Source organism: Ranitomeya variabilis, chromosome 5 (genome assembly GCF_051348905.1).
Source record: "Ranitomeya variabilis isolate aRanVar5 chromosome 5, aRanVar5.hap1, whole genome shotgun sequence".
Lineage (NCBI taxonomy): Eukaryota > Metazoa > Chordata > Amphibia > Anura > Dendrobatidae > Ranitomeya > Ranitomeya variabilis.
In genome coordinates this window covers 31875227-31900091 of record NC_135236.1, presented here as the reverse complement: position 1 = coordinate 31900091, position 24865 = coordinate 31875227, and the positions used below count along the sequence as shown (strand labels likewise).

Below are 24865 nucleotides of genomic sequence, written 5' to 3'. Positions count from 1 at the left end.
CTCAGAAATCCTATAAGGACCAATAAACCGAGGCTTGAACTTCGGGGAATAAACCTTCATAGGAACATGACGAGAAGACAACCAGACCAAATCCCCAACCCGAAGCCGGGAACCCACACGCCGACGACGGTTGGCAAAACGTTGAGCCTCCTCCTGAGACAACACCAAATTGTCCACAACATGAGCCCAAATTTGCTGCAACCTGTCAACCACAGAGTCCACCCCAGGACAATCAGAAGACTCAACCTGCCCTGAAGAAAAAGGAGGATGAAACCCAGAATTACAAAAGAATGGTGAAACCAAGGTAGCAGAACTAGCCCGATTATTAAGGGCAAACTCGGCCAACGGCAAGAAAGCCACCCAATCATCCTGATCGGCAGACACAAAGCATCTCAAATAAGTTTCCAAAGTCTGGTTAGTTCGCTCGGTTTGGCTGTTTGTCTGAGGATGAAATGCGGAAGAAAAAGACAAATCAATACCCAGCTTAGCACAAAAGGACCGCCAAAACCTAGAAACAAACTGGGAACCTCTATCGGACACAATATTCTCCGGAATGCCATGCAAACGAACCACATGCTGAAAAAACAATGGCACCAACTCAGAAGAGGAAGGCAATTTAGGCAAAGGTACCAAATAAAACATCTTAGAAAACCGGTCACAGACCACCCAGATAACCGACATCCTCTGGGAAACAGGAAGATCCGAAATAAAATCCATAGAAATATGCGTCCAAGGCCTCTCAGGGACCGGCAAAGGCAAAAGCAACCCACTGGTGCGGGAGCAGCAAGGTTTGGCCTGCGCACAAGTCCCACAGGACTGCACAAAAGAACGCACATCCCGTGACAAAGAAGGCCACCAAAAGGACCTACTAACCAAATCCCTGGTACCAAAAATCCCAGGATGGCCAGCCAACACAGAACAGTGAACCTCAGAAATCACTTTACTAGTCCATCTGTCAGGAACAAACAGTTTCCCCGCTGGACAGCGATCAGGTTTATCAGCCTGAAACTCCTGAAGAACCCGTCGCAAATCAGGGGAGATGGCAGAAAGAATCACCCCCTCCTTCAGAATACCAACCGGCTCAAGAACCCCAGGGGAATCAGGCAAAAAACTCCTAGAGAGGGCATCAGCCTTAACATTCTTAGAACCCGGAAGATACGAGACAACAAAATCAAAATGGGAGAAAAACAGGGACCATCGGGCCTGTCTAGGATTCAGCCGTTTGGCAGACTCGAGGTAAATCAGATTCTTATGATCGGTCAAGACCACAATACGGTGCTTGGCCCCCTCAAGCCAATGTTGCCACTCCTCAAATGCCCACTTCATAGCAAACAACTCACGATTGCCGACATCATAATTGCGTTCCGCAGGCGAAAACTTTCGAGAAAAGAAGGCACACGGTTTCATCAAGGAACCATCAGAATTCCTCTGAGACAAAACGGCCCCTGCCCCAATCTCAGAAGCGTCAACCTCAACCTGAAAAGGAAGAGAAACATCCGGCTGACGCAACACAGGGGCAGAAGTAAATCGGCGCTTAAGCTCCTGAAAGGCAGAAACAGCCTCAGAGGACCAATTCGTTACATCAGCGCCCTTCTTCGTCAAATCGGTCAGGGGTTTAACCACACTGGAGAAGTTGGCAATGAAACGGCGATAAAAATTAGCAAAGCCCAAAAATTTCTGAAGGCTCTTCACGGATGTGGGCTGGATCCAATCATGAATGGCCTGAACCTTTACGGATCCATTTCTATAGATGATGGAGAAAAAATGAAGCCCAAAAAAGAAACCTTCTGTACTCCATAGAGGCACTTAGACCCCTTCACAAACAAGGCATTATCACGAAGGACCTGAAATACCATCCTGACTTGTTTCGCATGAGACTCCCAATCATCTGAAAAAAATCAAAATATCATCCAAATATACAATCATGAATTTATCAAGATAATTCCGAAAAATATCATGCATGAAGGACTGAAACACAGATGGGGCATTAGAGAGTTCGAATGGCATCACAAGATATTCAAAATGGCCCTCGGGCGTATTAAACGCAGTTTTCCATTCGTCACCCTGCTTAATACGAACAAGATTATATGCCCCTCGAAGGTCAATCTTAGTAAACCAACTAGCCCCCTTAATCCTGGCAAACAAATCAGAAAGCAAAGGCAAAGGGTATTGGAATTTGACCGTGATCTTATTCAAGAGGCGATAATCAATACAGGGTCTCAAGGAGCCATCCTTCTTGGCAACAAAAAAAAACCTGCTCCCAATGGAGAAGAAGATGGCCGAATATGCCCCTTCTCCAAAGACTCCTTAACATAACTCCGCATGGCGGCATGTTCAGGCACAGACAGGTTGAAAAGTCGGCCCTTAGGGAACTTACAGCCTGGAATCAAGTCAATAGCACAATCACAGTCCCTATGCGGTGGAAGGGAACTGGACTTGGGCTCATCGAATACATCCTGGAAATCTGACAGAAACTCAGGAATTTCAGAAGAGGGGGAGGAGGAAATTGACATCAGAGGAACGTCATCATGAACCCCCTGACAACCCCAACTAGTCACAGACATAGATTTCCAATCCAACACCGGATTATGTACCTGTAACCATGGAAACCCCAACACAATAGCATCATGCAAATTATGCAACACCAGGAAACGGCAATCTTCCTGATGGGCTGGCGCCATGCACATGGTTAACTGTGTCCAAAACTGAGGTTTATTTTTAGCCAATGGTGTAGCATCAATGCCCCTCAAAGGGATAGGACTCCGCAAAGGCTGTAAGGGGAAACCACAACGTCTGGCAAATTCTAAGTCCATTAAATTTAAAGCGGCGCCTGAATCCACAAATGCCATGACAGAGAATGACAATAATGAGCAGATCAGGGTCACAGATAACAGAAATTTAGGTTGTACAGTACTGATGGTAACGGAATTAGCGATTCTCTTGGCACGCTTAGGGCAATCAGAAATAACACGAGCAGAATCGCCGCAGTAAAAGCACAACCTATTCTGACGTCTGAATCCTTGGCGTTCCGCTCTAGACACAATCCTATCACACTGCATAGGCTCAGGACTCCGCTCGGAAGACAACGCCATAGTGTGCACAACTCTGCGCTCACGCAAGCGCCGATCAATTTGAATGGCCAGAGACATAGAATCACTCAGACCTGCAGGCGTGGGAAACCCCACCATAACATCTTTAACAGATTCAGAAAGACCCTTTCTGAAAATTGCCGCCAAAGCATCCTCATTCCACTTAGTAAGCACAGACCATTTTCTAAATTTCTGGCAATATGATTCTGCCGCCTCTTCACCCTGACACAGGGCCAACAAGGTTTTCTCAGTATGATCCACAGAATTAGGTTCATCATACAATAACCCAAGCGCCTGAAAAAAGGTGTCTACATTAAGCAAGGCCGGATTCCCAGATTCCAGGGAAAATGCCCAATCTTGAGGGTCGCCACGCAACAGAGATATGACAATTTTTACCTGCTGGATGGGATCACCAGAGGAACGGGGCTTCAGAGCAAAAAACAGTTTACAGTTATTTTTAAAGCTCAAAAATTTGGACCTGTCCCCAAAAAACAGATGGAATTCTAGGCTCTAAAACAGGAGTCTGCACGATATAATCAGAAATACCCTGTACTCCAGCAGCAAGTTGATCCACACGAGAAGCAAGTCCCTGAACATCCATGTCAGCGCCAAACTCCTGAGCCACCCAGAGATAAAGAGGGAAAAAAAAACACAACAGAGTACAGAAAAAAAAATGGCTCAGCACTTTCTTTCCCTTCTTTTGAGATGCGGTTAACTCATTGTTGGCCAGTTGTACTGTTATGATCTGGTGGCCTAGGAGCGGCATGAGACGTACTCTGGAGAATGTGGTAACTGTACTGACCGCAGACCCTGGACTTAACACCGCAACTAGAAGTAGCCATGGGATGTACCTACCAATCCTAGACACCTCGACACAGCCGGAGGACTAATTAACCCTATAGATAGAAAAGGGAAAACTATCTTGCCTCAGAGAAAATTCCCAAAGGATAGGCAGCCCCCCACAAATATTGACTGTGAGAGGAGAGGAAAAAACATACACAGGCTGAAAACAGAATTTAGCAAAGGAGGCCAATCTAGCTAGATAGAAAAGATAGGTCAGAGTACTATGCGGTCAGTATTAAAATACTATGAAATGTCCACCACAGATAATACAAAAACTCCACATCTAACTAAAGACATGGAGGGTAAATCTGCCTCTCCAGAGATTCCAGCTTGGCTGCATAAATCCTTACACAGATAAAGCTGGACAAGAAAAAACATGCAATGCACTGAACAATGAGACCCACAACATGTGGGCAGAAAAACAAGCAGAACTTATCTTGTAGAAATGAACTGCAAGCAGGAGCGACCAGGAAGGGATGTGAATCCTCCAGAAACAATGAACAACTGGCACTCACCAAAGGGTGAGGCCAGACTAAATAGCCCCGTCCGAAGTGGACGCACCTGATGACTGCTGTGAAGGACAAACAGCAGCACTACCACTTATAACCACCGGAGGGAGCCCAAGAGCAGAACCCACAACAGAATTCACAACACATTAGCCTCATCCTCATCATACCTCCATCATCTCCAGTCATTGGTAGCATCCTAATCATGCCTCCATCATCTCCAGTCATTTGTGTCATCCTTATCATACCTCCATCATCTCCAGTCATTAGCCTCATCCTCATCATACCTCCATCATCTCCAGTCACTGGCCTCATCCTCATCATACCTCCATCATCATCTCCAGTCACTGGCCTCATCCTCATCATACCGCTATCATCTCCAGTCATTGGTACCATCCTAATCATACCTCCATTATCTCCAGTCACTGTAAGCATCTTAATCATACTCACATCATCTCCATTCACTGGCCTCATCGTCATCATACCTCCAACATCTGCAGTCATTGTTCTCATCTTCATAACTCCATATCATCCCCAGAAGCTGGCCCCATATTCATCATACCTGCATTATCTTCATTCACTGGTCCCATATCCCACATATGTCCATAATTTCCATTCCCTGGAAGCATCCTAGTCATACATCCATCATCCTAGTAGTCATACATCCATCATCTCCGGTCATTGGACCATCTTCATCATACCTCCATCATCCCCAATCAGTGGTCTCATCATCATACCTCCATCATATCCAGTCACTAGCCTCATCATCATCATACCTCTATTATTTCCAGTCACTTGTTTCATCCTTCTCATACCTCCATCTCCAGTCACTGGTTTTATCATCAATATAGCTCCATCATGTCCAGTCACTTCTGCTATTTTTATCATACCACCATCAGAGCCAGTTACTGGTCATGGTCAGTTACTGGTCAGCCACCGGCCTCCTCTTTATCATACCTCCATCATCTCCAGTCACTGGCCCTAGGCTGGTGATCATTACTCCATCATCTCCAGCCACTGACCTCCTCTTTATGATACCTCAATTATCTCCAGTCACCGGTCCCACTTCCATCATCTCCATTAGTTAACTCCATCCTCTTTATAATACCTTCATCTCCAGTCACTGGCATCATCATGATACCCTCATGATATCCAGTCACTGGTCCTATCCTCATCATTCCTTCAGTCAATGGTCTCATTATCATTCCTTCATCATCTCCAGCTCTCCAGCCAAACCTCATCATCTTCATACTACCATTATAGTCAGTCACTAGCCCCATCCTTATCATACTTTCATCATCTCCAATCACTGGTGTAATCCTCGTTGTACCTCCATCATCATCATCATACCTCCATCAGCTCTAATTGCTGGTCTCATCATCATACTTCCATCATCGCCAGACACAGGTCTCATCCTCTTGTTATCTCATGATACCTATATCACCTCCAGTCACCGGCCTCATCCTCACCATACCTCAATAATCTCCGGTCACTGGTAACATCCTCATCATACCTTCATCATTTCCAGTCACTGTTCCCTTCCTCCTACTATCTTCATCATCTCCAATCGCTGGTCCCATATTCATCATATCATCAGCATCATCTTCAGTGACTGATCCCTGCCTCATCATTCTATTATCTCCAGTCGCTGGGTCCATACTCACATTATCAATATATCCTCCAGCCATTGCTCCCATTTCTACAAAAGTCCCATCATCTGCAGCCACTGTCCAGTCATCCCCATGGATTTGGAATATGTTCTCCTGACATTGTTCCCTTTCTCCTAGGGATACTTCCATGACCTTTCTTTCCTTTAGTGGACTATGTCTTCATTTTTTTTCCAAGTACTTCCATTTGGTTTTACCGTTCATTGCCGTACCACTAGCAAAAACTCAGGTCACTTTTCTTTTTTTGCCCCATTGACCTTATGGCTACATATATTCGCTCTTGTGGTGGAATACTTACTCTGTCCAACCTTTAAAGTGACCTTCATGCCTTTGGTCTGACACACCCCACCGCTGAGATTCTCCAACCCTTCAAGGGTACCATCTGAGGTGGCTGAAACGAGATGTTCAGTGGTTACAAAAGGTAGAGTGGCCGGCAATAGGTCATGTCCTTAATATCATCATTGAACATAAAAGACTTATTGTTTTATATATATTATTATAAAATGCAGCCCGGAACATGATACATTTAAGGTCACGCGTGTACATCTCTCTACATGACTCAACAGAGTAGCAGCCTTTGTTAAGAAGCAATGTAGGCTAAACGAGCTCACTTGTTAACGAGCTCTGACAGCCATCTTGGGTCCTGTTTTATTAAATCATGTCCCCCACTGTCCCTTGTCACGGAAGAAATAGTTCACAGCCAATCAGAAGCCCAAGGTATGGGGGGGCCGGCGAGACGAAGGGTGTAGAATGACATGCCTGTGGGGGACAGGGTTAAGGAAGGCGGAGGGTGGGAAAGCAGGACATAGATATGATGAGAGAGGGGAGAACGGAAAATGTAGACTGCACAGATGGGTTTACTGTTTTCTCTATAGGGCAATGACTATCACGATAACATGTAGGAAAAACCTACATTCTGTAGAAAAATAGAAGACGGTGGATATACATGGGTGAATGTCTCCTGACATTGAGGAATGCTGGCTGATGCCTCGGTGGAGCACAGAAATTCAGGAGAATGTTGTGTGCAATATTAAGCTTGACTGATCATTGGTTTACACTGACAATTTTCTCATTGGTACCAAAGGAACACTTCATTAATCATGTTCTTGGGAACTCCTTGTTCCACCAATACTCAAGAGCTACTGGTTGGACCAGGACTTGGAAGCTCTTGTTTTATTTTGAACTTTGTAGGCACTGGTGCAACCATCATTCTGGAGCTCCTTGTTCAACTATCACTTGGGCGCTCGTAGTCAGTCAGTAAACTGAGACATCTGGTTCCACTATGAATACTAAGCTACTGGTGATCCTAACATAGATTTGGGGTTCCTGGTTCCATCATGACATGGAGGCTACTGGTTTCAAAATATCTTGGGAGTTTTTGGTTCTACCATACCTTAGGAGCTTTTGGTTCCACCTTGACTTAGAGGCTCCTGGTTCTACCATGACTTGGGAGCTCTTCGTTCTACCATGTCTTGATAGCTCATGGTTCCACCAGGAATAGTGCTAATGCTTCCCATGAACCCCATGTTTGGATCAACTCCTGGGTGAGAAGACCTTGATATTAATGGACACCCAGAACGATAACTTTTACAAATATTCCACTTGGACATCCTGCCGGGGTGTTCACTGTGGAAGGGCAATGTGGAGAATTGTTGGGTAATTTTTTATAGGGAAACACAAACTTTTTTTCTAACTAGTTATGACAATATTTAGAAATAATTAAGGTCCAACATCGTCACTGCATTCTCCCACAATCCCCCAAGCTGTGTGGTAAGTGGCAGCAGGTGAGTGAGTTTGGTGGCAACGAGGAGTGTCAGAGGTAGATGGGTTCCTCCCGGCCTCTTCGCCCATGTCTCCCCCCCAACTCTATTTCTGACCTAAATGTCAGAACTCATTATTTCCGCTCGCTGGCACAGCAAACAAGAGCACCCCGAGGGGAAGTGCAGCAGAGGATGGAGGGAGAGGTTGGCAGGCGAGATGTGCGGGGAGGGGAGCGGCGGCACAAGCGTATTCTAGGAACAGAGATTGACCAAGGAACGGGGAATGGAAGCTAAGGTGGAGAGTCCCCAGGAGGTCTTATATCATAAAGGCCTTGTAAATGGCAAGGGTGTAAATATCATAGGGATCCACCTTATGGCAGCTGTGGATCATACATGGCAAAAAAAACTCAAGGAGAGCATCTACTTAGCCTGGTCTAGAAGACTGGACTACCACACCTTTGCCAAAACAAGGGTCACGCTCATAGTTACAGATAAGGTAACCTTCCTTGCCTGTGTCCCCATGATAACACATCTGTTCTAGAACCTCAGGGACAATAAACCTCCTGGGGACCAATCACAACCCAGCTGTCACTTTTCTAGTAATAAAGAAAAAACCTGATTGGCTGCTATAAAGTCCAGTTACCCCTAAACAACAGGGAGCTTCCACAGCACTGGGACAGGAAGATTACCCTGAAAATGATTTAGAAAGAACGTTTTCACACTTAACCCCTTCAAGGCCAGACGTGTTTTTTTTCCTTCTCATTTTTGCAAGTTTGTTTTTCCTCCTCTTCAAAGACTCATAACTTTTTTATTTTTCCACTTTTTTTTTTTTTTTTTCCCGGACGAGTTGTAGTTTTGAAGGACACTTTTCATTTTAGCGTATAACGTATTTATAAATGGGAACAAAAGTGTAGAAAAAAAAAATGTAATGAGACAAACAGCCAGGTCAGGACGAATACGGCTATATCATTTCTGGATAGTCTGAACTTTTTTTGGGGGGGGTTCGTGTCGCCATTTTCTGAGATGAAGTTTTTATTGGTACCATTGTAGAGTAGATATGATATTTCAGTTGCTTTTATTGCATTTTTTGGAAGAGGAGCAGCAAAAAAATAAAAATAAATAAATTTGGTGTTTATTATTTTTTATTTATTTATGGCGTTTATTTTACAGGTTATATTATTTTATATTTTGATAGATAGGACTTTTACTGACAACCATATCGAATATGATTTTTATTATTTTTTTAATATTATTATTATAAATATATAAAATTATATTATTATATATATTTTCTTATTATAAAAGACTGTTATATAATTATTACTGTTTGGTATTATATAGTATATATTTGTATTTTATTATTTTGTATTATTAAGGAACAGGTTATTATTATAGTTATACATGTATTATTACTATTTGTTATCATGTATTATTATATATTTGTATTATTTTATTATTATTACATTATTTATTATTTTTACTTTTATTTTTATAAAAAGATATGATATTATTGCTGCATATTATTACATATTATATATTGCTATATTATTGATGTATATTATTACATATATATTATTATGTTAATATATTATTAATTATATTTTTATTATTTGTTTAAAATTTTATTATTTCTGTTTTTAATAATTCTAATTTAGACTTTAGAATTTTTTTTTGGCTTTATTTTTTAGACCTTGTTGTGGATTTGTCCAGAGTATTGCAGTATATCAGGAAATTGATGAAACCTGATGCTGTCGTGGCATGCTGCGATTGCGTCATGGGGCTACTGGTGGATGCCCGAAAAGGCGGCTGGTAAAGAAGGCCTTAAATTCCACTCTCAGAAGTTGACAGCAACATTTAAGGGGTTAAACAGCAGCAATCTGAGTTCCTCTATATGTTGGTAAGGTGATAATGTAGCATATTGAATATCTTTTCATTTTATCTAAAAATGTCCAAAATGCTCTGCTGATTTTTTTCTTAATGTATCTTCAGAGAGGTCACTGCTCCGTTTTTCGGATACGGAGATCAAAATTGACTCCATAGATTTGAAGTTAAAGTAAAACATATCTGCCCTCGGCCACCACTAGAGGGAGCTAACTGCAGACTGGAGAGTTATCATAAGATTGTGCACTCGGCCACCACTAGAGGGAGCTAACTGCAGACTGGAGAGTTACCATAAGATTGTGCACTCGGCCACCACTAGAGGGAGCTAACTGCAGACTGGAGAGTTATCATAAGATTGTGCACTCGGCCACCACTAGAGGGAGCTAACTGCAGACTGGAGAGTTACCATAAGATTGTGCACTCGGCCACCACTAGAGGGAGCTAACTGCAGACTGGAGAGTTATCATAAGATTGTGCACTCGGCCACCACTAGAGGGAGCTAACTGCAGACTGGAGAGTTACCATAAGATTGTGCACTCGGCTACCACTAGAGGGAGCTAACTGCAGACTGGAGAGTTACCATAAGATTGTGCACTCGACCACCACTAGAGGGAGCTAACTGCAGACTGGAGAGTTATTCATAAGATTGTGCACTCGGCCACCACTAGAGGGAGCTAACTGCAGACTGGAGAGTTACCATAAGATTGTGCACTCGGCTACCACTAGAGGGAGCTAACTGCAGACTGGAGAGTTATTCATAAGATTGTGCCCTCGGCCACCACTAGAGGGAGCTAACTGCAGACTGGAGAGTTACCATAAGATTGTGCACTCGACCACCACTAGAGGGAGCTAACTGCAGACTGGAGAGTTACCATAAGATTGTGCACTCGACCACCACTAGAGGGAGCTAACTGCAGACTGGAGAGTTACCATAAGATTGTGCACTCGACCACCACTAGAGGGAGCTAACTGCAGACTGGAGAGTTATTCATAAGATTGTGCACTCGGCCACCACTAGAGGGAGCTAACTGCAGACTGGAGAGTTATTCATAAGATTGTGCACTCGGCCACCACTAGAGGGAGCTAACTGCAGACTGGAGAGTTATCATAAGATTGTGCACTCGGCCACCACTAGAGGGAGCTAACTGCAGACTGGAGAGTTACCATAAGATTGTGCACTCGGCCACCACTAGAGGGAGCTAACTGCAGACTGGAGAGTTATTCATAAAATTGTGCACTCGGCCACCACTAGAGGGAGCTAACTGCAGACTGGAGAGTTACCATAAGATTGTGCACTCGGCTACCACTAGAGGGAGCTAACTGCAGACTGGAGAGTTACCATAAGATTGTGCCCTCGGCCACCACTAGAGGGAGCTAACTGCAGACTGGAGAGTTACCATAAGATTGTGCCCTCGGCCACCACTAGAGGGAGCTAACTGCAGACTGGAGAGTTATCATAAGATTGTGCACTCGGCCACCACTAGAGGGAGCTAACTGCAGACTGGAGAGTTACCATAAGATTGTGCACTCGGCCACCACTAGAGGGAGCTAACTGCAGACTGGAGAGTTATTCATAAGATTGTGCCCTCGGCCACCACTAGAGGGAGCTAACTGCAGACTGGAGAGTTACCATAAGATTGTGCACTCGACCACCACTAGAGGGAGCTAACTGCAGACTGGAGAGTTATCATAAGATTGTGCACTCGGCCACCACTAGAGGGAGCTAACTGCAGACTGGAGAGTTACCATAAGATTGTGCACTCGGCCACCACTAGAGGGAGCTAACTGCAGACTGGAGAGTTACCATAAGATTGTGCACTCGGCCACCACTAGGGGGAGCTAACTGCAGACTGGAGAGTTATCATAAGATTGTGCACTCGGCCACCACTAGAGGGAGCTAACTGCAGACTGGAGAGTTATTCATAAGATTGTGCACTCGGCCACCACTAGAGGGAGCTAACTGCAGACTGGAGAGTTATCATAAGATTGTGCACTCGGCCACCACTAGAGGGAGCTAACTGCAGACTGGAGAGTTACCATAAGATTGTGCACTCGGCCACCACTAGAGGGAGCTAACTGCAGACTGGAGAGTTACCATAAGATTGTGCACTCGGCCACCACTAGAGGGAGCTAACTGCAGACTGGAGAGTTATTCATAAGATTGTGCACTCGGCCACCACTAGAGGGAGCTAACTGCAGACTGGAGAGTTACCATAAGATTGTGCACAGAGAACTCCACCTGGTGGTGACTACAGGAAAATATCTATGTATTTGGATTCTGCATGAGAAAAATGGCTGAAAAGTCTGGAGGCTGCGGGTCATCGTCCATCCTGACCTTACAGAACTGCTCACCGATGATGTAGTAGTCCCGGTGGGATTTGAACTCGTGACCCCACAGATTTGGGCTGTACTCTTGGAATTTGATGGTAAAGCGGAGGTCCTGCCCCGGGCGGTCACAGGTGAGGAGGAGGTTTGGCGTCCGCAGGACAGAACATGTCACTACCTCATCTTCTGTGCCCACCAAATAAAGCTTATAATATTCATAGGGGAATGAGGAGAAGGGTCCTCGGGGTTCAGAGCGGGGGCACAACAAGTCCAAGCGGTCCCCGATCTGTGGGTACAAGACGTAGCCCTCAGCGTCCTGAAATCTGCGGGAGAGAAGAGAGAGGAGGAGAGGTCAGGAGCGATCCGCACAGGCTGGGCGAGCAGAGGTATACAGCACAGGACATATAGACAATCTATACACCGCAGTATACAGAAGAAGGGACCGTTCTTACATCACCGGGACCACCCAACAGTAACAATGATATCACCACAGTGCCCCATAATAACAGTGATATCCACAGTGTCCCCATAATAACAGCGATATCCACAGTGCCCCATAATAGTGATATCAACAGTGCCCCCATAATAACAGTGATACCCACAGTGCCCCCATAATAACAGTGATATCCACAGTGCCCCCATAATAACAGTGATACCCACAGTGCCCCATAATAGTGATATCAACAGTGCCCCCATAATAACAGCGATATCCACAGTGCCCCATAATAACAGTGATATCCACAGTGCCCCATAATAACAGCGATATCCACAGTGCTCCCATAATAACAGTGATATCCACAGTGCCCCCATAATAACAGTGATATCCACAGTGCCCCATAATAACAGTGATATCCACAGTGTCCCCATAATAACAGTGATATCCACAGTGCCCCATAATAACAGTGATATCCACAGTGTCCCCATAATAACAGCGATATCCACAGTGCCCCATAATAGTGATATCAACAGTGCCCCCATAATAACAGTGATACCCACAGTGCCCCCATAATAACAGTGATACCCACAGTGCCCCATAATAGTGATATCAACAGTGCCCCCATAATAACAGCGATATCCACAGTGCCCCATAATAAGTGATATCCACAGTGTCCCCATAATAACAGTGATATCCACAGTGCCCCATAATAACAGCGATATCCACAGTGCTCCCATAATAACAGTGATATCCACAGTGCCCCCATAATAACAGTGATATCCACAGTGTCCCATAATAACAGTGATATCCACAGTGCCCCATAATAACAGTGATATCCACAGTGTCCCCATAATAACAGCGATATCCACAGTGCCCCCATAATAACAGCGATATCCACAGTGCCCCATAATAACAGCGATATCCACAGTGCCCCCATAATAACAGTGATATCCACAGTGCCCCCATAATAGTGATATCAACAGTGCCCCCATAATAACAGTGATATCCACAGTGCCCCCATAATAACAGTGATATCCACAGTGCCCCATAATAACAGCGATATCCACAGTGCCCCCATAATAACAGTGATATCCACAGTGCCCCCATAATAACAGTGATATCCACAGTGCCCCCATAATAACAGCGATATCCACAGTGCCCCATAATAACAGTGATATCCACAGTGCCCCATAATAACAGTGATATCCACAGTGCCCCATAATAACAGTGATATCCACAGTGCCCCCATAATAACAGCGATATCCACAGTGCCCCCATAATAACAGCGATATCCACAGTGCCCCCATAATAACAGAGACATCCACAGTGCCCCCATAATAACAGCGATATCCACAGTGCCCCCATAATAACAGCGACATCCACAGTGCCCCCATAATAACAGTGATATCCACAGTGCCCCCATAATAACAGCGATATCCACAGTGTCCCCATAATAACAGTGATATCCACAGTGCCCCCATAATAACAGCGATATCCACAGTGCCCCCATAATAACAGCGATATCCACAGTGCCCCATAATAACAGTGATACCCACAGTGTCCCCATAATAACAGTGATATCCACAGTGTCCCCATAATAACAGTGATATCCACAGTGTCCCATAATAACAGTGATATCCACAGTGCCCCCATAATAACAGTGATATCCACAGTGCCCCCATAATAACAGTGATATCCACAGTGCCCCCATAATAACAGCGATATCCACAGTGCCCCATAATAACAGCGATATCCACAGTGCCCCCATAATAACAGCGATATCCACAGTGCCCCATAGTAACAGTGATATCCACAGTGCCCCCATAATAACAGCGATATCCACAGTGCCCCATAATAACAGCAATATCCACAGTGCCCCCACAATAACAGTGATATCCACAGTGCCCCCATAATAACAGCGATATCCACAGTGCCCCATAATAACAGCGATATCCACAGTGCCCCATAATAACAGTGATATCCACAGTGCCCCCATAATAACAGGAATATCCACAGTGCCCCCATAATAACAGCGATATCCACAGTGCCCCCATAATAACAGTGATATCCACAGTGCCCCATAATAACAGCGATATCCACAGTGCCCCCATAATAACAGTGATATCCACAGTGTCCCCATAATAACAGTGATATCCACAGTGCCCCCATAATAACAGGAATATCCACAGTGCCCCCATAATAACAGGAATATCCACAGTGCCCCCATAATAACAGCGATATCCACAGTGCCCCCATAATAACAGTGATATCCACAGTGCCCCCATAATAACAGTGATATCCACAGTGCCCCCATAATAGCAGTGATATCCACAGTGCCCCCATAATAACAGTGATATCCACAGTGCCCCATAATAACAGCGATATCCACAGTGCCCCCATAATAACAGTAATATCCACAGTGCCCCCATAATAACAGTGATATCCACAGTGCCCCCATAATAACAGTGATACCCACAGTGCCCCATAATAACAGTGATATCCACAGTGCCCCATAATAACAGTGATATCCACAGTGCCCCCATAATAACAGTGATATCCACAGTGCCCCATAATAACAGCGATATCCACAGTGTCCCCATAATAACAGTGATATCCACAGTGCCCCCATAATAACAGTGATATCCACAGTGCCCCCATAATAGCAGTGATATCCACAGTGCCCCATAATAACAGTGATATCCACAGTGCCCCCATAATAACAGTGATATCCACAGTGTCCCCATAATAACAGTGATATCCACAGTGCTCATTGTGAGACATGTAATGACTGACAGTCTGCTCTCCTGATCTACATGTCTCACACAGATAACGCCCCCCCATCATTTACAGTAAGCTCTGGAGGCAGAGCCTCAGGGAGATCTATGTCCCGCCAATAGATCTTAATACCTTATTTACATATTAAGAAAAATGTAGATTCTGATGAGTAAGACATCGGATCACAGACATGACGGTGTCATCTTATTCAGCTTCCTATGATCTATGTTGACCAAATAGACGGTTTAGGAGCTGGGGTCCTACCGACCGATTCCGTTCAAGACTTTGAATATACAGCAGAATATTCTCATTCACTAACAGCAAGCAGAGATCTTAAAAGGTATGAAATATTGAAACAAATAAATAAAATGCTGCAGAACTTCACTGAAGCTTTTTTGGGGGAAGGAAGTGGAGCATACACCATATTAGGTAAGATATGGGGGGCTGTGGATGGACCCCTCACTCAATTCTCTCCACTCCCTCAATCGTAATGTAAAGTGGACTAGTCCAGACAATTGATAGGATAAAGGAAGAGGACAAGACAAAGGATGGGATGACAGGGTAACATCTGGCCGTGGCCTGGACTATAGCACCATTTTCTGACCATAGGCCATGTACATGTACCCCCGGAGCCCCCCCTGTACTGACAGTGTATAACAGTGTAGTCTATAATACTACAGTGTATAATACTACTGTCACGACTCTGTTGTCAGGTGACCTGGGACCAGGGGCTGCTTTTCTGTCCCTAACCCTAGGGGGAGCCCTAGCTTTCCCTGTTCCCCAGGTTACTTCTGAAGGTGAAGATGCCGGGGCCACATACCTTACCATATCTCCTAAATCCGCCCTCCGTCTGTACCCTTCCTCCACCCAGGGAAAAGGGGAGTAGTTATGCACTGTAGTACACCAACCAGACTAACAAGGTAACATGAACAGGGGTAACGGAAAAATACCAAACATACAAATATACTCACACATATAACAGAGGAATGCACCGGGGAGTGGAGGATGAAGAAAAAAACAAAGTAGGAGGACGGAAGGGAATTATCACACTTACAAAACCAAACAACAGTCACAGATAAATCCACCAAACTCATTCTCATATAACCATAAACTCCTATCCTCCCAGCCATGCTGCATAAGCTAGCACTGACAATGTGTGTCAGTCAGGACCCAGAATATATAGGGGATAGGAGCGGCTAACTGTGCTCAGCTGAGAGCCTTAGCTCCCAGAACTCCCAACATGGTCGATTAACCCCTGTACTGCCAAGAGAAATTTACACCATTTAAAAAAAAAAAGGCGAAGTGCTTTTATTCAGCGCAGGAGTTGGAGCAATCGGATGTAGCGGTCTTCTGGCTCCTCTCTGTCGCGGTAACCGCGTGACAGTACCCACCCATCTACGAGGGACCTCTGGGACCTCAGAACCTGGTTTATCAGGGTGTGCCACATGAAAAGACTGGATCAGTCCTGCCTCATGGACGTCAAATGCTGGTAGCCACATCCTCTCCTCAGGACGGTACCCCCTCCAATGTACCAGATACTGAAGCGACTGACGAACTAAACGAGAATCCATGATTCTAAGTTTACATCCACAATGACTGGAGATGGCGGTAGCAGTGATGATACAGAGGAAGCAACGTATTTTTTTTAGAAGAGATCGTTGAAACCCAATATGGACACTAAAGGTGAGTGGCAAAGTAAGGCGGAATGCTACAGGGTTGATGATGGCTAAAATCTTATACGGACTGATAGACCTGGGACCCAGTTTCCAAGATGGAACCTTCAACTTAATGTTCCTTGAGAACAACCACACCAAGTCACCAACACACAGGTCCGGACCCCCCAAACGTCTTAGATCAGCCATACTCTTGTATGTTTGGACCCCATCTTCCTCAAATTATCAGTAACCCCTTGCCTCTCGGATGTAATAGATGGTGAAACCTGTATGCCCCGAAGAATGGGGACTTACCAGTAGACTCATGACAATGATTATTTACCACAAATTCAGCTATAGGTAAGTGATAACCCAATCCTCCTGATTCTCAGACACAACACGCCCAAGATAAGTCTCAAGATTCTGGTTAACCCATTCAGTTTGCCCATTAGACTACAGGTGAAATGCAGAAGAGAATGACAGATGGATTCCCAAACGGGTGCAAAACGCCTTCCAAAAATTGGAAATAAATTGCACTTTCCGGTCAGAAACAATATCAGTTGTGATCCCATGTAATTTTAGAATTTCCTTGATGAACATTTGCGCCAAGGTCTTGGTGTTAGGTAAAGCTGGTAGCGCAATAAAATGTGACATTTTACTGAATCGGTCAACCATCACCAAAATTACAATATTCCCCGCCAACACAGGTAGATCACTGATAAAAATGACTGATAAATGAGTTCACGGTCTACTGGAAATCTCCAATGGTTGTAGAGCCCCCGACGGATGAGTATGAGAGGTCTTAGAACACGCGCAGACAGGGCCGGACTGGGAGTAAAATTCAGCCCTGGCATTTGAAGTTACACAGGCCCACTTGTCACATGGTGACTGTATAATATCTTTGTACACTTGTAGGCAGGGCCGGTTTTAGGCAAAGTGGGGCCCTAGGTAAAGTTTAAAATGGGGCCCCAAATGCTAACATATTGCACATCACACAAAAGAATTTCTGTTGTATTTACATGCACTGAGTTCAGGCCGCTAAATGAGTTTGATCGACAATACGGAAGTTGTTCAACGCTTGTTTCCCGGCCTCTTTCCACCAACTGAGGAATAATGATGGGACAGAACAATCACTAATAGATCACTAACAGATCACCATACAGTATCATGTTATCAGCAGCACATCTACAGTTTACACCCGCGATGTGCTGCTGAGAACAGTGATTTTTGTTCCAGCAAAAACAATCTGAATATGCAGCAATTTACTTGTTTAGTAAAATACACCCCATAGTCCTCCATATATTATAATGTGCTCCACAGTCCTCCATATAGTATAATACACTTCCTATAGTCCTCCATATTAAAATACACTGCTCAGTCCTCCACATAGTATAATACACTCCTCATAGTGCTCCACATAGTATAATGCACCGCCATAGTCATCCATGTACTACAATTCACTTCCCATAGTATAATGCACCCCTTAGTTCTTCATATAGTATAACGTATTCCCCATAGTCCTTGATACAGTATAATGCAGCCCACATATAGTATAATGCAGCCACCCCAGAGTATAATGCAGCCACCCCACAGAGTATAATGTAACCCCCCATGGAATATAATACAGCCCACCTCCCCATAATATATAATGTAGCCCCCCATAGAATATAATGCAGCCCCCCATAGTATATAACACAGCCTCCCCCATAGAATATAATATAACCCCACAATAGTATATAACACAGCCACATAGTACATAACATGGCCTCCCCCATAGAATATAATATACTCCCCACAGTATATAGCAAAGCCCGCATAGTATATAGCACAAACCGTATAGTATATAGCACAGCCTGCATAATATAGCACAGCGCGTGTAGTAGATAACACAGCCCACACAGCAGTATACAGCACAGACCACGCAGTAGTATACAGCACAGCCCACGTAGAAGTATACAGCACAGACCAAACAGTAGTATACAGCACAGCCCACGGAGCACTATATACAGCACAGCCCCCCACAGAGCACTATATACAGCACAGCCCACAGAGCACTATATATAGCACAGCCCACAGAGCACTATATACAGCACAGCCCACAGAGTACTATATATATAGCACTGCCCACAGAGCACTATATACAGCACAGCCCACAGAGTACTATATACAGCACAGCCCACAGAGCACTATATACAGCACAGCTCACAGAGTAATATATACAGCACAGCCCACAGAGTACTATATACAGCACAGCCCACAGAGTACTATATACAGCACAGCCCACAGAGTACTATATACAGCACAGCCCACAGACCAATATATACAGCACAGCCCACAGAGTACAATATACAGCACAGCCCACAGAGCACTATATACAGCACAGCCCACAGAGTACTATATACAGCACAGCCCAGAGTACTATATACAGCACAGCCCACAGAGTACTATATACAGCACAGCCCACAGAGTACTATATAAAGCACAGCCCAGAGTACTATATACAACACAGCCCACAGAGTACTATATACAGCACAGCCCACAGAGCACTATATACAGCACAGCCCACAGAGTACTATATACAGCACAGCCCACAGAGCACTATATACAGCACAGCCCACAGAGCACTATATACAGCACAGCTCACAGAGTAATATATACAGCACAGCCCACAGAGCACTATATACAGCACAGCCCACAGAGCACTATATACAGCACAGCCCACAGAGCACTATATACAGCACAGCCCACAGAGCACTATATATAGCACAGCCCACAGAGCACTATATACAGCACAGCCCACAGAGCACTATATACAGCACAGCCCACAGAGCAATATATACAGCACAGCCCACAGAGTACTATATATAGCACAGCCCACAGAGCACTATATACAGCACAGCCCACAGAGCACTATATACAGCACAGCCTACAGAGCACTATATACAGCACAGCCCACAGAGTACTATATACAGCACAGCCCACAGAGTACTATATTCAGCACAGCCCAGAGTAATATATACAGCACAGCCCACAGAGTACTATATACAGCACAGCCCACAGAGTACTATATACAGCACAGCCCACAGAGTACTATATACAGCACAGCCCACAGAGCACTATATACAGCACAGCCCACAGAGCAATATCTACAGCACAGCCCACAGAGCACTATATACAGCACAGCCCACAGAGTACTATATACAGCACAGCCCACAGAGCAATATATACAGCACAGCCCACAGAGCACTATATACAGCACAGCCCACAGAGTACTATATACAGCACAGCCCACAGAGCACTATATACAGCACAGCCCACAGAGTACTATATATAGCACAGCCCACAGAGTACTATATACAGCACAGCCCACAGAGCAATATATACAGCACAGCCCACAGAGCAATATATACAGCACAGCCCACAGAGTACTATATACAGCACAGCCCACAGAGTACTATATACAGCACAGCCCACATAGTAATATATACAGCACAGCCCACAGAGTAATATATACAGCACAGCCCACAGAGTAATATATACAGCACAGCCCACAGAGCACTATATACAGCACAGCCCACAGAGTACTATATACAGCACAGCCCACAGAGTACTATATACAGCACAGCCCACAGAACAATATATACAGCACAGCCCACAGAGCACTATATACAGCACAGCCTAGAGTACTATATACAGCACAGCCCACAGAGTACTATATACAGCACAGCCCACAGAGTACTATATACAGCACAGCCCACAGAGTAATATATACAGCACAGCCCACAGAGCACTATATACAGCACAGCCCACTGTTATGACCCCAATGGCGAGGGTCTCAGAGGAACGTGGAAGTCTGCAGAGTACAAAAATCCAGCTCATAGGGCAGTGGTAACTGGGTTGACCATATATCTACTCCTAACGCCAACACTAGAAGTAGCCGGGGATCATTCCTACGTTGATTCTAGATGACACGCGCCAGCCGGAGAATCTAGCTACCCCTAGTAGAGGAAAACAAAGACCTTTCTTGCCTCCAGAGAAGGGGACCCCAAAGCTGGATAGAAGCCCCCCACAAATAATGACGGTTAGGTAAGAGGAAATGACAAACACAGAAATGAACCAGGTTTAGCACAGAGAGGCCCGCTTACTGATAGCAGAATAAAGAAAGGTAACTTATATGGTCAACAAAAACCCTATCAAAATCCACACTGGAAATTCAAGAACCCCCGAACCGTCTAACGGTCCGGGGGGAGAACACCAGCCCCCCTAGAGCTTCCAGCAAAGGTCAGGATATAGATTTGGAACAAGCTGGACAAAAAATACAAAACCAAAACAAATAGCAAAAAGCAAAAGGCAGACTTAGCTGATATAACTGGAACCAGGATCAGTAGACAAGAGCACAGCAGACTAGCTCTGATAACTACGTTGCCAGGCATTGAACTGAAGGTCCAGGGAGCTTATATAGCAACACCCCTAACTAACGACCCAGGTGCGGATAAAAGGAATGACAGAAAAACCAGAGTCAAAAAACTAGTAACCACTAGAGGGAGCAAAAAGCAAATTCACAACAGTACCCCCCCCTTAGTGAGGGGTCACTGAACCCTCACCACGACCACCAGGGCGATCAGGATGAGCGGCATGAAAGGCACGAACTAAATCGGCCGCATGAACATCAGAGGCGACCACCCAGGAATTATCCTCCTGACCATAGCCCTTCCACTTGACCAGGTACTGAAGCCTCCGCCTGGAGAGGCGAGAATCCAAGATCTTCTCCACCACGTACTCCAACTCGCCCTCAACCAACACCGGAGCAGGAGGCTCAGCAGAAGGAACTACAGGCACAATGTACCGCCGCAACAAGGACCTATGAAATACATTGTGAATAGCAAACGACACAGGAAGATCCAGGATTAAGGATTTCCAATATCTTGTAAGGCCCAATAAAACGAGGTTTAAATTTGGGAGAGGAGACCTTCATAGGAACAAAGCGGGAAGAAAGTCATACCAAATCCCCAACGCGTAGTCGGGGACCCACACCGCGGCGGCGGTTGGCAAAGCGCTGAGCCTTCTCCTGTGACAACTTCAAGTTGTCCACCACATGATTCCAGATCTGCTGCAACCTATCCACCACAGAATCCACCCCAGGACAGTCAGAAGGCTCCACATGACCCAAAGAAAAGCGAGGATGGAAACCAGAGTTGCAGAAAAAAGGCGAAACCAAGGTGGCGGAACTAGCCCGATTATTAAGGGCAAACTCAGCCAACGGCAAGAATGTCACCCAATCGTCCTGATCAGCAGAGACAAAACACCTCAAATAAGCCTCCAAAGTCTGATTGGTTCGCTCCGTCTGTCCATTAGTCTGAGGATGGAAAGCAGACGAAAACGACAAATCAATGCCCATCCTACTACAAAAGGATCGCCAGAACCTGGAAACGAACTGGGATCCTCTGTCTGACACAATATTCTCAGGGATGCCGTGCAAACGAACCACGTTCTGGAAAAACACAGGAACCAGATCGGAAGAGGAAGGCAGCTTAGGCAAAGGAACCAAATGGACCATCTTGGAGAAGCGATCACATATCACCCAGATAACGGACATGCCCTGAGATAGCGGAAGATCAGAAATGAAATCCATGGAGATATGTGTCCAAGGTCTCTTCGGGACAGGCAAGGGCAAGAGCAAACCGCTGGCACGAGAACAGCAAGGCTTAGCTCGAGCACAAGTCCCACAGGACTGCACAAATGACCGCACATCCCTTGACAAGGAAGGCCACCAAAAGGACCTGGCCACCAGATCTCTGGTGCCAAAAATTCCCGGGTGACCTGCCAACACCGAGGAATGAACCTCGGAAATGACTCTGCTGGTCCACTTATCCGGGACAAACAGTCTGTCAGGTGGACAAGACTCAGGCCTATCAGCCTGAAATCTCTGCAACACACGTCGCAGATCCGGAGAAATAGCTGACAAGATAACTCCATCTTTAAGAATACCAACAGGATCAGCGACTCCAGGAGCATCAGGCACAAAGCTCCTAGAAAGAGCATCGGCCTTCACATTCTTTGAACCTGGTAAATACGAGACAACAAAATCAAAGCGGGAGAAAAACAATGACCAGCGGGCCTGTCTCGGATTAAGGCGTTTAGCAGACTCGAGATACATCAGATTTTTGTGATCAGTCAAGACCACCACACGATGCTTAGCACCCTCGAGCCAATGACGCCACTCCTCAAATGCCCATTTCATGGCCAACAACTCCCGATTGCCCACATCATAATTTCGCTCGGCAGGCGAAAACTTCCTAGAGAAAAAGGCACAAGGTTTCATAACAGAGCAACCAGGGCCTCTCTGCGACAAAACGGCCCCTGCCCCAATCTCCGAAGCATCCACCTCAACCTGAAAGGGAAGTGAGACGTCAGGCTGGCACAAAACAGGCGCCGAAGTAAACCGGCGTTTCAACTCCTGGAAAGCCTCCACGGCAGCAGGAGCCCAGTTAGCTACATCGGAGCCCTTCTTGGTCATATCCGTCAAAGGTTTCACAATGCTAGAAAAATTAGCGATAAAACGACGGTAGAAGTTAGCGAAGCCCAAGAACTTCTGAAGACTCTTAACTGACGAGGGCTGAGTCCAATCAAGAATAGCTCGGACCTTGACTGGGTCCATCTCCACAGCAGAAGGGGAAAAAATGAACCCCAAAAAGGGAACCTTCTGTACACCAAAGAGACACTTTGAGCCCTTGACAAACAAAGAATTTTCACGCAAAATTTTAAAGACCAACCTGACCTGCTCCACATGCGAATCCCAATTATCAGAAAAAAACAAAATATCATCCAGATAAACAATCAAAAATTTATCCAGATACTTCCGGAAAATGTCATGCATAAAGGACTGAAAAACTGAAGGCGCATTGGAGAGCCCAAAAGGCATCACCAAGTACTCAAAATGACCTTCGGGCGTATTGAATGCGGTTTTCCATTCATCACCTTGCTTAATGCGCACAAGGTTGTACGCACCACGAAGGTCTATCTTGGTGAACCACTTGGCACCCTTAATCCGGGCAAACAAGTCAGACAACAGCGGTAAAGGATACTGAAATTTGACAGTGATCTTATTTAAAAGCCGATAATCAATACAAGGTCTCAAAGATCCGTCCTTTTTTGCCACAAAAAAGAATCCCGCACCAAGAGGGGAAGAAGACGGACGAATATGTCCTTTCTCCAGAGACTCCTTGATATATGAACGCATAGCGGTATGTTCAGGTACCGACAGATTAAACAGTCTTCCCTTAGGAAATTTACTGCCTGGGATCAAATCTATAGCACAGTCACAGTCCCTATGAGGAGGCAGTGCACTGGACTCAGACTCACTGAAGACATCCTGATAATCAGACAAATACTCCGGAACGTCCGAAGGCGTAGAAGAAGCAATAGACACAGGCAGGGAATCCCCATGAATACCACGACAGCCCCAACTTGAGACTGACATAGCCTTCCAGTCCAGGACTGGATTATGGGTCTGTAACCATGGCAGCCCTAAAACAACCAAATCATGCATTTTATGTAAAACCAGGAAACGTATCACCTCGCGGTGTTCAGGAGTCATGCACATGGTAACCTGTGTCCAATACTGCGGTTTATTTGCTGCCAATGGTGTAGCATCAATACCCCTAAGAGGGATAGGATTTTCTAATGGTTCAAGAGTAAAACCACAGCGCTTAGCAAATGAGAGATCCATGAGACTCAGGGCAGCACCTGAATCTACAAACGCCATGACAGGATAAGATGACAGTGAGCAAATCAAAGTTACAGACAGAATAAATTTAGGTTGCAAATTACCAACGGTGACAGGACTAACAACCTTAGCTATACGTTTAGAGCATGCTGAGATAACATGTGTAGAATCACCACAGTAGTAGCACAAGCCATTCCGGCGTCTA

At 45.2% G+C, this 24865-nt stretch overlaps 1 protein-coding gene and 1 long non-coding RNA gene across 2 annotated transcripts in view; one reads left to right on the top strand and one right to left on the bottom strand.

Annotated features, from left to right (window-relative positions):
* Positions 1–24865, bottom strand: part of EFNB3 (ephrin B3) — a 110913-nt gene that overhangs the window by 11485 nt on the left and 74563 nt on the right. The window contains exons 2-3 of the mRNA XM_077261642.1: positions 12099–12394; positions 6404–6496 (exon numbers count right to left, since the gene is read on the bottom strand). Coding sequence (XP_077117757.1) covers positions 6404–6496; positions 12099–12394 — 389 coding nt within the window. The remainder of the gene's footprint in view (positions 1–6403; positions 6497–12098; positions 12395–24865) is intronic.
* Positions 1–24865, top strand: part of LOC143774251 (uncharacterized) — a 129850-nt gene that overhangs the window by 96633 nt on the left and 8352 nt on the right. The window contains exon 2 of the long non-coding RNA XR_013215501.1: positions 9554–9762. This is a non-coding gene — a long non-coding RNA (uncharacterized LOC143774251). The remainder of the gene's footprint in view (positions 1–9553; positions 9763–24865) is intronic.